The sequence below is a fragment of the Heteronotia binoei genome, chromosome 11, assembly GCF_032191835.1.
Source record: "Heteronotia binoei isolate CCM8104 ecotype False Entrance Well chromosome 11, APGP_CSIRO_Hbin_v1, whole genome shotgun sequence".
In the NCBI taxonomy this organism is placed as follows: domain Eukaryota; kingdom Metazoa; phylum Chordata; class Lepidosauria; order Squamata; family Gekkonidae; genus Heteronotia; species Heteronotia binoei.
The window spans coordinates 46,685,843-46,700,979 of NC_083233.1; the positions used below are offsets into that span (position 1 = coordinate 46,685,843).

Below are 15,137 nucleotides of genomic sequence, written 5' to 3' on the forward strand. Positions count from 1 at the left end.
TCAATAACTTGTGTTCATCAATGTGCCTGCTAATTCTCTCTTTGATCAAGGTTTCCACCAACTTTCCCAGTATTGAAGTCAGACTGACTGGCCTGTTATTTCCTGGATCTTCTCTAGAACCCTTTTTAAAGATGGGTGTGACATTTGCTACCTTTTAGTCCTCAGGAATGGAGGCAGATTTCAATGAAAGATCTATCAGGAGATCTACAATTTCACCTTTGAGTTCTTTCAGAACTCTTGGATGTATGCCATCCGGACCTGGTGACTTACCAGTTTTTAATTTGTCTATCAGCTGTAGGACCTCCTCTCTCATCACCTCAATCTGACTTAGGTCTTTCAACACCCCTCCCAAAATTAGCGGTTCTGGAGTGGGCAAACACTGCTTATCTTCCACAGTGAAGACCGAGGCAAAAAATGCATTCAGCTTCTCAGTCATTTCCCTATCCTCCTTCAGTAATCCTTTTACCCCATGGTCATCCAAGGGCCCCACTGCCTCCCTTGCTGGTTTCCTGCTTCTAAAGTATTCAAAGAAATTTTTATTGTTGGTCTTTATGCTTTTTGCAATATGCTCCTCATAGTCCCTTTTTGCCTGCCTGATCACAGTATTGCATTTGATTTGCCACAGCCTGTGTTCCCTTTTATTAACCTCACTTGGACTAGCTTTCCATCACTTAAAGGAACCCTTCTTACCTTTTACAGCTTCCATTACTTTGTTTGTTAACCATGCAGGCTTTTTAAAAATACCTATTTGTGCCTTTCCTGACTTGTGGTATATATTTTATCTGAGCTGATTGCTGAGCTGATTGCTCCTTGTTGCCTTCTACTTTTTAAAAAATTTAACAATATCATTTTAGGACTTGAAGCTTAATTCTCTGTAATCAGGGAAGCTACAATCGCATATTGAGAATTTGCAGTACTCTCCCTCCCCTATCAACAAGTACTTGCACACAGAGATTTATCACAAGTTTTACAAACTCAAACTAAAGGTTTCAATACACCTTTCAGACATTAAGACATACAGCAGCGCCTTAAACAGCTTAACAGGCAACTCTGGATGAGAACAACTGCATACTCCAATTTAAGTCTGTGTTCACCCCACCCCACCTTGTTATGTGCCACCTGTGAACACTACTGCAGCACAGAAACCCAAAAAACTGAATGTGCATTCTAGTCAATGTAGTGCTTTTAATTCTAATTACAAATAGAGGAAATACAAGTGGTTTTTAAACCTCACTTATGAAAATAGCCAGAACAGTTGCTCCCAGAACTCTCCTTTTTTGTTGTTTTTCTTTAGTTTTTACACATGCTGCCACCTTCTGAGATGCAACCAACAGTGCAGCTTCTTGGCCACACATTTTATGGCAAAAAGCCTTTTCCATCTCAGATTCAAACCCTCCAGCTGAAGAAGTTTCAATCAATACACAGATAAAGTATCTATGTACTGACACTTATTCAACAGGCAAGTGTAGTTTGAAAACAGAGTACAGTGTGGAAGCCATAACTGATAATGTTGCTAGCATGAATGAAATTTCGAGAACTCACAACATTTTAGTTCAGGGAGTAATGTGTGACAACTAAAATTCTGAACTTGTAGCATCTGAAGTGTTAGGGTCAGGCTGCACTACTGCAAATGGAACTACAGAGATCCCCTCCATCAAGTCACAGCTGATTATTGGTGACCCTAGTTTGAGTTCTGTAGCACCTTTAAAAGCAACAAAGTATTATTCAAGGTATAAGCTTTCATGTGCACACACACTTCTTCAGATACAATGAAATGAAAGTTACAATCCATACAGAGCATACAACATACTGGAGATGTTTTAACAGATTCAAGGACCAAACACAAATGAAGCTTAGTTTATATGGTTACTATTTGTTTGGGTTTAATTCCAGAGGGAAACATAGTGAAGGAAATAAATGTCAACATTGGAGATTGGTAGGCAGATGTATCCTTAATTCTGGAATGCTAAGAGCAATGAACTGAGCCCCTGCCATTACGCTCCATCTGTCTCCTCTCAAGCATGGAGGTGACATTATAGCATCTTCTTCTTTAAACTGGGACAACTAGCTGTGTAGAGTATCAAGGGAGATTACTCAAATAAATGTGATCTTAGCAAGGTGAAGTATATGAGCCACAGTGTTCTATACTGTAAATGGAAATATCTTCAGATGTTCCATGGTGAGTAACGTATTTGAGAAAATACCTGGCTAGCATTGTCTTCAGGATGAACTATGCACCTGAAATTACTCTATTTTTGAAAGGAGACATATACAGTAATATGAACATGATGGAGAGTCATCAGATTATTAATATTTAGACCCTTAATAAAGGACTTTGTTCTGAAACGGAATACATTCAGACCGGTAATCCATTGGGTTATTATATCATATTTTAAGTGGTTGGAACATGCCTGTGTATGATTTGTACAAACAACAGAGTATCTATTTTTGATGTTATGAATTTTGTACTTGATTAGATGGTGATATGGATTTTTGATACATTGAATATTTACGGTATTTTTATAAAATATACGTTTTTGGGTTATAGTTCATACACAGGTCATTAGGTTATAGTTGTTTGTTTCCTTTTTCCTGTGGTCCCGGTTGTTTCCTTTAACAGCTTTAGACCAACATGGCTACCCACCTGAATCTATTTTTATGGCAACCCTGCGGAGTTTTCAAAGCAAGAGATGTTCAGAGGGGGTTTGCCACTGCCTGCCTCTGCATTCTCTGGGCTCTCCTTCTTTGGAGGTTTTTAAGCAGAGCCTAGATGGCCATCTGACGGCAATGCTGATTCTGTGAACTTAGGGGGAGGTATTTGTGAATTTCCTGCAATGTGCAGGGGGTTGGACTAGATGACCCTGGAGGTACCTTCCTATGATTCTATGATTATCTGGGTTTCCTTGGTGGTCTGCCCAAATACTAACAAGAACCAACCCTGCTCAGCTTCCAAGATTTGAAAAGACTGGGCAAACCTCTACCATAGAAAATACCAACTCTCCAACACCCAACTAAGGCCAACTGTGAATGCTACAGCTTATTTCTGTATATATAATAACCATAATCAGGAAGGGGAGAACACAGAGATAACATACAAGTAAATAATTTCAGTTTTCCCTTTGAGCAAAAATACATATAATGATATGCTGTCACGTTTTTTAAAAAATAAGCCAGTTTTCCCTCTAATGAGCTTTAAATTGTTCCTATTGGCTGTGAGAGTATAATGGTTACTCTGTGAGCTGTGGAGTTTAGGTTAGACATTTTGGAACAATTCCCATTGTTAAAAACATAATGCTGAACATTAAGGGCTGCTCAGAAGCAAAATTCTGAAGATCTTTTGAGTCTCAGATGGGTTTTTAAAGCTACATTTTAGAGGTTATAAAACAAATTTCCCACTCCAAAAAGTATAGAACATTTTAATGGCAGTAAATGATGGGAATAATAAGAATCAGGAACAATGTTCCAATGGGAACAAACTCTTCCTCCTGTCCCACCAATAAACATAATAGTGATGTTATTATCTATCTTTTTAAACAAAATATCCCACAAACTGTCAGTTAAATGTATCTCTCAAGGTGGCTTACAAGTGTAAACTATTAGCAATAGAAAAAATATTAACATAACTAACAGAAAGGCCAGATCAAAAACAGAACAAACAGCAGCAAATATCTAATCTGCAGGAACTGCACTGGCTGCCAATTGTATACCGAGTTTGTTACAAGATGCTGGTTATTACCTTTAAAGCCCTATATGGCCGAGGACCTGCCTACCTTAGGGACCGCCTCTCTCCATATGTTCCCCAGAGAGAGAGCACTGCGATCTAGTTCACAAAATCTTCTGGAAGTACCTGGGCCAAAGGAGGCCAAATTAAAAACAACTAGAGAACAGGCCTTCTCTATAAAGGCTCCCCAATGGTGGAACCAGCTGCCGGAAGAGGTGTGGGCCCTACGGGATCTTAATCAATTCCGTAGGGCGTGAAAAACCGCCCTCTTCCAACTAGCCTTCTGAGATGGAACCTAAGCATCACGCCATCTTTAACACAACTGAGATAGTAGCACCACTAAATTATATTGTTTTAGACTGTTTTTAGATTATTTAATGTTTAATTGTGAATTGTATTTAATTGTATTATGCTGTTTTTATTGTTGTAACATGGCTTATGCCATGTCCTGTAAGCCGCCCTGAGCCTGCCTTGGCGGGGAGGGCGGGGTATAAATAAAAAATTTATTTATTTATTTTTAATCAAACCAGCATATATATCATAAAATAGCAGTAAGAACAGTATATTTAATAGGAATCTTGTAGGTTTTATTGTAGCATAAACTTAAATAGACTAGAGCACACATCGTCAGATGCATCGCTAAATCATGTTTATCATACAATAAAAATGTTCCTTATTCTTTTAAGTTCTACAAGATTCCTGTTTATTTTGGCTGCAACACACTAACTGTACAATTCTATACCGAGTTACTCTAGTCTATTGACTTCAATGGGCTTAGAGCGGCGTAACTGTGCATAGGACTGCTCCAGCTCTATAACGCACCTTGCCAGCTGGGATAGTATTTTTAAAACACATTAAACCAGCAGGTCCACCAACAAGGTCAACACATGAAAATCAGACCTTTTTAAAAATCAAGGCAGGTACATGCACAGCAATGAACACCGACTTTCTAAAGACCAGGGAAATAGTAACACCCACACAAAATTAAATTCAGCATCGTCTTAAGCAGTCCCCTCTACCGCATAAATCTTTTACACTTTCTTTGCTCACTGCAAGGTATAAACCCCCGCATTCCTTCGCCCAATCATTAGGAAGTCCACTATAAGAAACGCTCTCGTCCCTTTCGACAGGTTATCTAGAAACAAGATTATTGCGCACGCGTAGCAAATGTAACGCTTCGAGGCGTCTCCGTGGACACGTCCGCCAATTATGCAAGTTGTTTCGAGAATAGCCCTTACCGTACAGAGTTCAAAAGGAAACTGGCATTACCCAGGAACATGAATACTTCCGTTCTTTACGCGTAGAACGAACGATAGTATTCAACTATACACATTCCGAGCAAGGGCTGCTCGAACCCCGTGCTATGGATAAAACAATCTCTACCGCTTCAGACAGGTTACTGTTTAGCTTTATGCAGATTGTGTGGCGAAGTGGCCAACTACCCAGGGCCCTGAATTCCACCTATCCTTATGCAGGGCGGAGGCGACGGCGCGCCTTTTCACGCACGTTCCGGGGCGGCGCTATGTATTGCGGCGCTGGGGGAGAAGAGAGTGGCGGTTCCGCTGAGGCGGTTCTGAGTGTGAGAAAGACCGTCAACGTCCCCGTTCGCAGCGCCCGCTATGTCTGAGGCGGCGGTGGCCGACACGCGGCGCCTCAACTCGAAGCCGCAGGACCTGACGGACGCCTACGGGCCGCCCAGCAACTTCCTAGAGATCGATATCTTCAACCCGCAGACTGTGGGCGTCGGTCGGGCCCGCTACACCAGCTATGAGCTCCGCATGAGAGTGCGTGAGGGGGGCTGGGGGGCGCAAAGGGCGGGGCTACATGGCGTAAGGGGCGTGGCCTGACTTGCCCAGGAGAAAGTGGGGTTGGGATGGAGGGCGCCGTGGCATTTTCTTGCTGGTTGGAAACAACACCGTGCAGTTAGGAAGTTGGTACAACAGGGAGACTGCTTACCGAACTGGCTTTCTAGGTTCGGTGACTTTTAGAAAGCGTAGTTCCAAAATGTTGCTGTTTTTCTGCATGTGTGAACGACTCTTAGATTCTCTCTTCATGCCACACACAAATACCGTAGACATTAAAAAGGGAGGTATGGGGTCGTTACTCTAATGAAGAGAAGGGCGTTATGAAGTGCTGTGACTTGGTTCCTTCCTATGTTTCTTGCCTCTCCCTATGTTTATGAATGTGTATGGCACTCTGCTGGGTCATTTATTATCATCTGCCATATTGCTTGCCTCCCATCATTGTATTTGGTGCAGTATAGATAAGGGTTTCCCACATGGCCTTCCATCCCATCATTGATCAGACTCACACCTGTTTGGTTTTGACAATGTGATTTATCATGTGCCTTTCATTGGTACACATGACATTTTTAGAGTAGCAATAGCAAGTCACAGGTGCCCGAGCTGAGGGTGTTTCTGGTCTATATTGGGTTGGTAGGGGAATGTATGCATAAATGAAGGATAAACACAGCTCTTCTAGAGCTTAATTATAACTGAGGATGAACACCAAGGAGTATTAAACTCAGTTATTCAGATAAGAGGGGCGGGTAATGGTTTTATCCAGAAAATTCAGGGCCAACAGCCTATTCTTGAATGATCACAAAGTAGCTTCACGTCCCCCTAATATTCTCCCTTGCTATAAAAAGACTGGAATTAGAGGTTATCTTGAGCTTGGCAGAGGAATTATTGTATCCCTCTTGTATAAAGGAGGAGAATGGACAACTATACAGTGGGTTAGTTGCATAGTAGTTCCACAACCATGTCTGCTCAAGACCTGATACTAGTCTTGCTGATACTACTGGTTGAATAACTGCAGAATGTCTTATGGCTAAATTTCCTTCTGCACAAAGCAGCTCAGTCTTTGATCCACATATTCTGGTTGAGTTTCCAACAGATGTGATAGCTATTTGTTTGCTAGAAGTATAAATCTCTATCCTAAATGTTCATAACAGGAGGTACCAAGAACCAGCGGGCAAATCTTAAACGTGAAACTTTTGCAGAATACATAATTTATAGTGGAACTCAAGAGGTCCACACCCACTGACCAGACATAGTAGTCAGTTGTTTCTAGTAGCCAATGAGGCGCTGCATTCTGCTTTGTGGAGGCAAAGTATTTATCTTCAGCACCTACAGGCCAGCAAGAGGACTTTATAGAGGATATATAGCAGTTGGTCCATGAAGACCATTTGTGGCAATCACCCCACTCCAGTGCAAGTTGATGATGCAGCCTGGTGCAGTTTTGAAAGCGGCACTTATGTCTTTGTTTCTACAGTACTTTTAAACACTTGTTACTCCTGGTGGTATAAACTTTTTGTATTTATATCCTACTTTTCTGCAAGGTACTGAAGGCAGGTGATACCATGTAAAAACAGCATAATAAACCTAATTCAATCGGCAATAAAATAGGTCATAACAAAGCTCACAGTAACCCCAGATCCTCTGCAATGGAGAGTGGGGGGAATCTTTATAACATGCTTAAAGGCAAGGACTAGATGAGCAAACTAGGCTTCCATGTGCAGAGTTCCAGAATCCATTTTTTCAGTTAGTACATTAGGGCATGGCCTGAACAGAGATATAAGACAATGGGGTGGTTCACATGCATGAAGGAAGCCCATCCATTACTCTGGCATGGGCCTTTTAGAAATTTTAATTATCCCCCATCACTCTGAATCAGATCCAGAAAAAGACTGCAAGCCAGTGAAGAATTGATTAACTTTAGAATTATGTTCCCTATGATGGATTTTTGTTAATAATTCTGCTGCTGTATTCTGTACCAACTACAATTTCTACAAAATTAATCTAGATGTCACAAGGCATGTGTTGTCATATCTGACATGCAGAAGCTTTTTCTGTTGGTTGCCAGAACTGCATTTAAGGTGATAATAGTATCTGTGGATCCCAGATACTGATAACTTAGCCCTGCTCTTATCCTTTGCGGAACACATAGCCAGAAAGACCTGAAAATTTATTTTTTAATATGTCTATGTGTTTTGCTCTTGGTGTCTACTCTGTGATCCTTTGTACCAAGGAACACAGTATATGTGCCACTGGACTACAGAGCTGCATGTATTGTAGAGCTGAAGGAGTGATTTGTAAAACAGCAACTGAGTGATGTGTGTCTTCTTTTCAGACAAATCTGCCCATTTTCAAACTGAAAGAGTCCTGTGTGAGACGACGATATAGTGACTTTGAGTGGCTGAAGAATGAGTTGGAGCGTGACAGCAAGGTGAGTGCAGAAGATAGCATCCACACTGTGTAGCCCCTGACCTTTACTACAGAGGAGATGCAGATGAGTCTCCTCCCATCTGCCACAGAAATATTCTTTTCCATCAGTCAAGCTGTACTTTTGAGGGGTTAAGATTCTGCTAACCTGTTAAGCATTCTCTCTGCTTCCAGATTGTAGTGCCTCCACTGCCTGGCAAAGCCTTGAAACGCCAGCTACCTTTCCGAGGAGATGAGGGCATCTTTGAGGAGTCTTTCATAGAAGAAAGAAGACAGGGCTTAGAACAGTTCATAAACAAGTAAGATTGATATTCATTTTTGAGGGAATAGATTGGGTGCAAAGTCTCACAGCACAGCCAATGTGAGCATAGCCACTATTTTGCTAGTGGGATTGGCCATGGTAGGGAAAGGAAAGGTCCCCTATGCAAGCACCAGTCGTTTCCAACGTTGGGGGTGACATTGTTTTCACGGCAGACTTTTTATGGGGTGGTTTGCCATTGCCTTCCCCAGTCATCTACACTTTACCCTCCAATAAGTTGGATACTCATTTTACCGACCTCGGAAGGATGGAAGGCTGAGCTGTCTATAAATATTTATCTTGTATCCGAAGGATGTATTTTAATAAGGACTGATTCTATGTGGCAGAGATTGGCAGAATCTTGACTTTAAAAAAAAAAAGCAGTTCCCTCCCATTGCTACTGGTGCCAGAATTTAGGGCATATCAAGGGTTGCCATGGCAGTGCCCCTTTCCTAATCTCTTTCACACTACACTGAGTAGCCTGTAGAGTCGGAGTTATTTCTCCCTTACCCATCCTTTTTCATGGAGGTTGGGGGAGATGCAGGATTAACTTCTGCCCATGCTATGTTAAGTCCAAGATGAGACTCTGTCCCTCCCCAAGAGTCTCTGTGCTTGTCAAAAAGTTTTGGGATTTACAAGATTAGGGACAACCAGAAATGATAACCTACTGAAATCTAAACACTTTCTTGATTGTTCCCTTCAGAATCGCTGGACACCCGTTGGCACAAAATGAGCGCTGCTTACATATGTTCCTGCAAGAAGAGACCATAGATAGGAATTACGTCCCAGGGAAAGTTCGTCAGTAGGGGAGTCTGGCATTTTCCATTTTTCTCTCTCTCTTCCCCTGCAAAAATGACATTTATTTTTACAATGTCCTTCTGAACCAGCTTTTTCTCTCTGAATCTCCCCACTTGTCCAGTGTTGCCTGCCATGCTGTCCCATTCCATCCCCTTATCAGGCAGCAGTGTTTGGTTCTATTGGTCTTTGGTCTCTACGTTAAAGGTGAGAATCTGCACCTGTTGCTTGTCGAACATGAACCAAGAACTAGTGTAAGGTATTGCAGCATGCATCAGATCTTCCTGTCTCCCTTGTGCAAAGATGTGGGGAGTTCTGAAGTCTAGACATCTGTCCCCCTCTCCACGCAGCCACAGACCTCTGTTGGTGAGTAACTGATCCTCCTCCAGATGTTGTGGGTGTTCCATTGCCCGTATGGGTAAAGTTCATCCCAGAGTTAAGTTTGGCACTGGAAAGTAACAAGTGTCTCCCCTGCCTGCTGGGCTGACACTGCAGACCAGATGCACCTTGAAAAACTCCTTATTCATCAGGAAAGGCTCTCTGAGTTTTTAGCTGCTAATCCTGCTCTGAAGAATGTCTTCGGCTTTGAATCTCCGAAGTCAAGGGGAAATCTTTTTATCCAAGGCATGAGGCGTATTGTTAAAAGCCACTGCTTCCCATAGTAGGGAGACACCCTCCTCCCCCCTCTCCAGTTGTGATTGGCTTTGATGCCAGAATCCTGCTGGGTAAATAAGGCAGCTGATTTCTTGGGCAACTTTACCTTAAAGCCTGCAGAACAGTGTTTTTCCAAGGACTGCCAAGCTAGAGGCATAGTAAGCAGCCAAAGCTGATGTATGCTCAACATAACAGACTCTCTTGCTGATAGGTGTCTTCAATTACATTTGTTTGCCTCCATCTGTGGCTACAATGTAAACTTCACTATTTATTATTCATTAGGAATGTATAGTAGGCCCTGCAGTTGCTCTTCAAGACATATAAAGAGCCTCTTCAAAGGGGCCCCCTTAATTTTAGATGTTGTGGATAGGGGGGTGGGTGGAAGTTACAGACTTCAAAAGTTGTGTATCTTCTGCCTTTTCCACTACTTGGCATGAGGAAAACACCAGAGGGCAGAAAACATTTGTACAAAACTGTGTATATGCTTAGGTGGGGGGAGGAGGAGGGAGAGAAGGAGTAGCTCACTATCTAATGTATGACGGTAAGCAGAAAAGAATCTCCTCTTGGCTGCCACAGAAAACACTAGGGAAAAAACTGCCCAAGTGCAGGGCAATCCTGTCTGTTGCTGGAGAAGTGTTAACTGTTGTGGGACCTTGCTAACTTTGCTGTTTGAAGCAGCCTGCTGCTTCCTCCTGGATCAGCATTAGCTAAGGGTTTTTTGAACCCTTCATTGGTGCGCAGAGCTGAAGATCCAAGGCTGTTAATGCTGTGCATATATTCTGATGTGGGGCTTATAATTCAGCAAACTGTCTTTGGTTTACTGTCTAATGTAATGTCCAAGATTTGTTCATATTAAACCACTGTGAAGCCAATATGTATCTGTGTAATTAGCAGTCACTTATTCTAAATGTCTCTGGATACACCTTGGTAAAATCAAAGCATCCTAGGGACGGAATCCTCTATCTCCTTTCCATTCCACTCCCACAATAAAACTATGGAATGCTATGAGCATGGTAAAGGGTATTTAAGGCTGAAATCTTAATGTAATTTAGGTGTGAAGAAGCCCCATTGTATTCAATAGGCTTTATGTCTGAATAAGTATGCATAGGATTGGACTTTGTCTTCTCATGATAGAGCGCATGATTATGAACGAAACATAAGGAAAGTCACTGCTGCTCTGACATTTACAAATATAAAGGTCTGCTTAAACTAGGATACCTACTGTGGGATTTAACTGTAAGAGTAATTCAAATCTTACTTTAAAAGACACATTAATGACAACACTGTTTCATAATAGAACAAGTTAAAACCCAATGGCACTTTAAGACCAACAAAAAATTTTATTCGGGGTGTAAGCTTTTGTGTGCACACACACTTCATCAGACAATGAAATGGGATACAGATACAGGGGGTAGCCCTACATATAGCTGGTGGGCAGTGAGTAAGCATATAAAATAGTACAAAGTTAGAATCCAATGGCAAAATAGTGAAATTTTAAGAAATTAAAAGAATAACAAGTTTGGTCTGGATATCATCAGTTGCTGTGGGAAAACAGCAAAGGCAATAAACATGTCAGAATTGGAGAATTAAGGTCAGAGTCCACCATCACATAAATAAATTTAGAGTCTGCTAGCTGCTCTGTCTCTCCTCAAGCATGGGTTAAACGGATAACATCTTTCTCCTACAGCTGTTTCTGTCCACCTAAATTCATTTTAACATGTAATATAGCATTATAAATATCATTCCAGTTTGACAATACAAAAAAGAATACATTAAATACAGTGGATATATAACTCTATTTGGTGGAGATGGGTTTAGCATATATAATGAGATTTTAAAAACCAATATACCTATTAAGTCCTGGAGAGGAGTTTGTTCCAAGTGTTGTAATAATTTGTAATTCAGCAATTTTGCTTTCCATTCTGTTCTTAAAGTTCCTTTGTAATAAAACAGTTTTGTGTCATTCATTCTAGAACAGTCTATCATTCCTTAGGGTCGATTAGGGCATGTGCTCAATACAGCTATGCAGGCGTGGCCAACGGTAGCTCTCCGGATGTTTTTTTTGCCTACAGCTCCCATCAGCCACAGCCAGCATGGTCAATGGCTGGGGCTGATGGGAGTTGTAGGCAAAAAACATCTGGAGAGCTACCATTGGCCACCCCTGAGCGATAGTGTTCCAAGTGACTCCTGAATGAATGAATCTGAGTCTCTGGCATTTGGTTTAACAAATCATAATGAGCAAGGGAGATGACCCCTGTAAATAATGTGCTCTGTTGCCTCATGTTTCACTTACTGCCTCTTACTTTTGTTGCTGAGGAAAAATGTAATGGTATTGGAATTAAGTGCTAATTGTTGATGGAACTTTACCTCCACTTGCACCTGCTGGAATGGCCTTGGGTCAGCCATAGCTCTGGCAGAGGTTGTCCTTGAAAGGGCACCTGCTGTGAGAGCCCTCTCCAGCCCCACCCACCTCACAGGGTGTCTGTTGTGGGGGAGGAAGGTAAAGGAGATTGTGAGCCGCTCTGAGACTCTTCGGAGTGGAGGGCGGGATATAAATCCAGTATCTTTTTCTTCATCTTCTTCTTACCTTTGCCATGTAATTAGGAGACATCTGTGAAGAAGGGAGATATAGCTTCTAGGTAAATGTGGGCCCTGGCATCCTTTTAGAAACCAATTACTGATCCTTATCAGTTCATTTGACTTTTTTTATCCTCTGCAAGTGAGCTCAGGGCAATGTACATACTGACTAGCCCAAGATCACCTAGTGAGCTTTGTGGCAAAGAAAGAATTCTAGGCTGGTAACTTCTAACAGCAGTGCTTCTGCTGGGCCACTTAGAGGTGATTTATTTAAAATATTTTAACACATGAAGTAGCCTTATACTGAATCAGACCATTGGTCCATCAAGGTCACTACTGTCTAGTAAGAGTGGCAGTGGCTCTTCAGGTTCTCAGGTTGCAGTCTTTCAAATCACCTACTACCTGATCTGTTCAACTGGAGATGCCAGGGATTGTTCCCACTGAGCCACAGCCTTTCTCCTATCCTATATTATCTTCTTGAACTCAAGGTGATACCTAATGTAGCGACCAAGTTGCAAAGGCATAAATTAAGAAAATTAAAATATTAAAATACACAATATGGTGACTTTAAAGCATTCAGATAATACATCGAAGAGTAAAACACAGGATCAGCAAGCTCACAGCCAGTTTTGGTGGCAAAGTTCACTAGCCATAAAATGCTTTCTGGAAAAGAACTGCCTTACATGCCTTTCTAAATGTAGCAATGGAAGGTGTTTTTTATTCTCTTTGGCAGCCTATTCTAAAAGTAGGGACTCAGCACCGAAAAGGCTTGTGACTCCATTGTTGCTATGTGGACAGTCATAAGGGAGAGCACCTTAAGGCTAAATGAACTGCATAAATGGCATATAGTAAGACTTTTCCACTTTTCTAAAATTGCAGGTAATGTCACAGAGGAGAACAAATACAGTCATGTAACAGAACAAAATTGTTGTAAGACCATGAGAAAGTTTTCAAATGCCCCCACTGCTGACTGAAGGTGGGGAGAATCTTCAGACCTCCATAGCAAATCACCAAATCTGCTGTTTGTTACAATCTTAAATTTCAGAAAGGGAGGGTTGGATGTTTTATTAGATGATGCAAACTGCACCAAGCATTCATGGAACAAAGTAGCAAAAAGCACATCCACTCTCACTTCAGCACAAGCTGAAGCATGTGGCCCCCTTATAAAGCAGAAAAAGAAAATGAAGACCCATGGTATCCCTTCTGTTAACAAAACTGGAATTTAATATGAGGGGTTGAATTAATCTCTGGGTGTGTGTACAGAAGGGCTGGCATATTTCTTCTACCCTCTCTGCCCTACAAGGGCATTGTGTGTTCCTATCTGGGTAAAGCAAAATCTGAACAGCTATTGACTTTTATATTTTGGGAGCAACCTTTAAAAAATTGTAGCAGGCTTTGTTTCATCTGAATTTTTTTTTTTAAATCCACTTTAATGTGTAATGTCCTATATAATCTTGCTCAGGGCCACATTTTCCTTTCTGCTTCCTTTGTAGTAGTTGAACTAGCTTGATGAGTTGTGTAGAAGTGTTTATTGATGTGACATTTTGGTGGTCCAAGTGGGTGCTTTCCTGGTGTCTACTGCTGGTCCTTCAGCAGGAAGTTATAGTAGTGAGGATGCCAATATCCTCTTGTTTGGCATTACAGTTGAAATAATGGCCTTTCTGTCTTCTCAGTTACAGTATACAAACTCCAAAAGGCCTGTTTATACTAACATTTATTGTAGTGTGAAGTTTTGAAAACTAGAGCCTGCTTAATCTGGTGCATTAAGGGCCAGGGGCATGGGGGGGGGAGGTGTCGCCATTCCTGAACAAATGATCTTCAAAGGACAGTGCATCCGGAGATAGCTGAAATAGTACACTGAAGAAGCTTGTTACTATCCTGTCAGGCCTACAATGGCAATTGAATTAGTTAAAGGTTAGATTATAAATACTGAATCAGTCAAGACTGTTAAACAGCTACTGCTGTTGTAAATAGTCATAGACTACTGCTTGCATACATTGAGTTTTTCCACAGCACTACCACAGACTATCACTATAGATAGATCCAAGTGGGCAGCCATGTTGGTCTGAAGCAGTAGAACAAAGTGTTGCAGGAATGCCTCTACAGGTCATCCCCTCCCAAACTACAAGTGTGCAATGGTTTTCTCCCTGTGCGCCCGGTTGTGGAGTCTCCCTATACCTATCTATCACTATATGTCTGAAAATAACCACAACAATGTATCTAAGAAAAACCAAACTTTTACTTTATTTCCAACAAAACACAGTAAAATAACCTTGTCTATTCCTGGGCAAGAGGCCAAGCAGGCTCCTGCCAGGTTAAGAGATACTACAACCTTACAAAAGGAAACTTAGTTAACTTCTACAAAGATAAAGAAAAGCACCCTTCTCCCTTCCTGCTGTAACAAGAATTCTTGGTCTGTCAGGCGTGGATTCTCAGGAGAATAGTAATGCTCTCTGAGGTCCGACCTGATAGCCCCAAATGAGTCTTAAGCACCCATATTTATACCAAAAAGATCAATACTTTGGGTGGTCACACAAAGACATGAATTACATCTTGAATGACTCTTTGATTTACATAGACTTATTGCATAGGGAGGGTTCCCCGGAACAGAATCACATGCACTTCCTTCTAACAAATTGTAAATGAAGACTGCTGGATTTTAATTCACACAGCATTCTGTTATCTTTGTGATGTGTTGGGAGTATGAAATATTGAGTTCTTCCCTGCTGTTTTGGGGTAATCTAGGTGCTGGTGTCAGGAAGGTCTCTGTGCGATGTGCTAATGGCCCAGGCCGCTGTGCCCTTTCCATGGCAGCATTCCAGAGGAGGGGGGTCAGTGTGTTTGTGACAAGGGAGAGAGAGGAGATTGC

At 41.6% G+C, this 15,137-nt stretch overlaps 1 protein-coding gene across 1 annotated transcript; it reads left to right on the forward strand.

Annotated features, from left to right (window-relative positions):
• Positions 1 to 5,150: 5,150 nt before the first annotated feature.
• SNX12 (sorting nexin 12) lies at positions 5,151 to 10,563 on the forward strand. The gene is made up of 4 exons (XM_060250193.1): positions 5,151 to 5,505; positions 7,853 to 7,948; positions 8,119 to 8,243; positions 8,946 to 10,563. The coding sequence occupies exons 1-4, from the start codon at positions 5,341 to 5,343 to the stop codon at positions 9,046 to 9,048; spliced, it is 489 nt and encodes a 162-aa protein (XP_060106176.1). The 5' UTR covers positions 5,151 to 5,340; the 3' UTR covers positions 9,049 to 10,563.
• Positions 10,564 to 15,137: the final 4,574 nt, after the last annotated feature.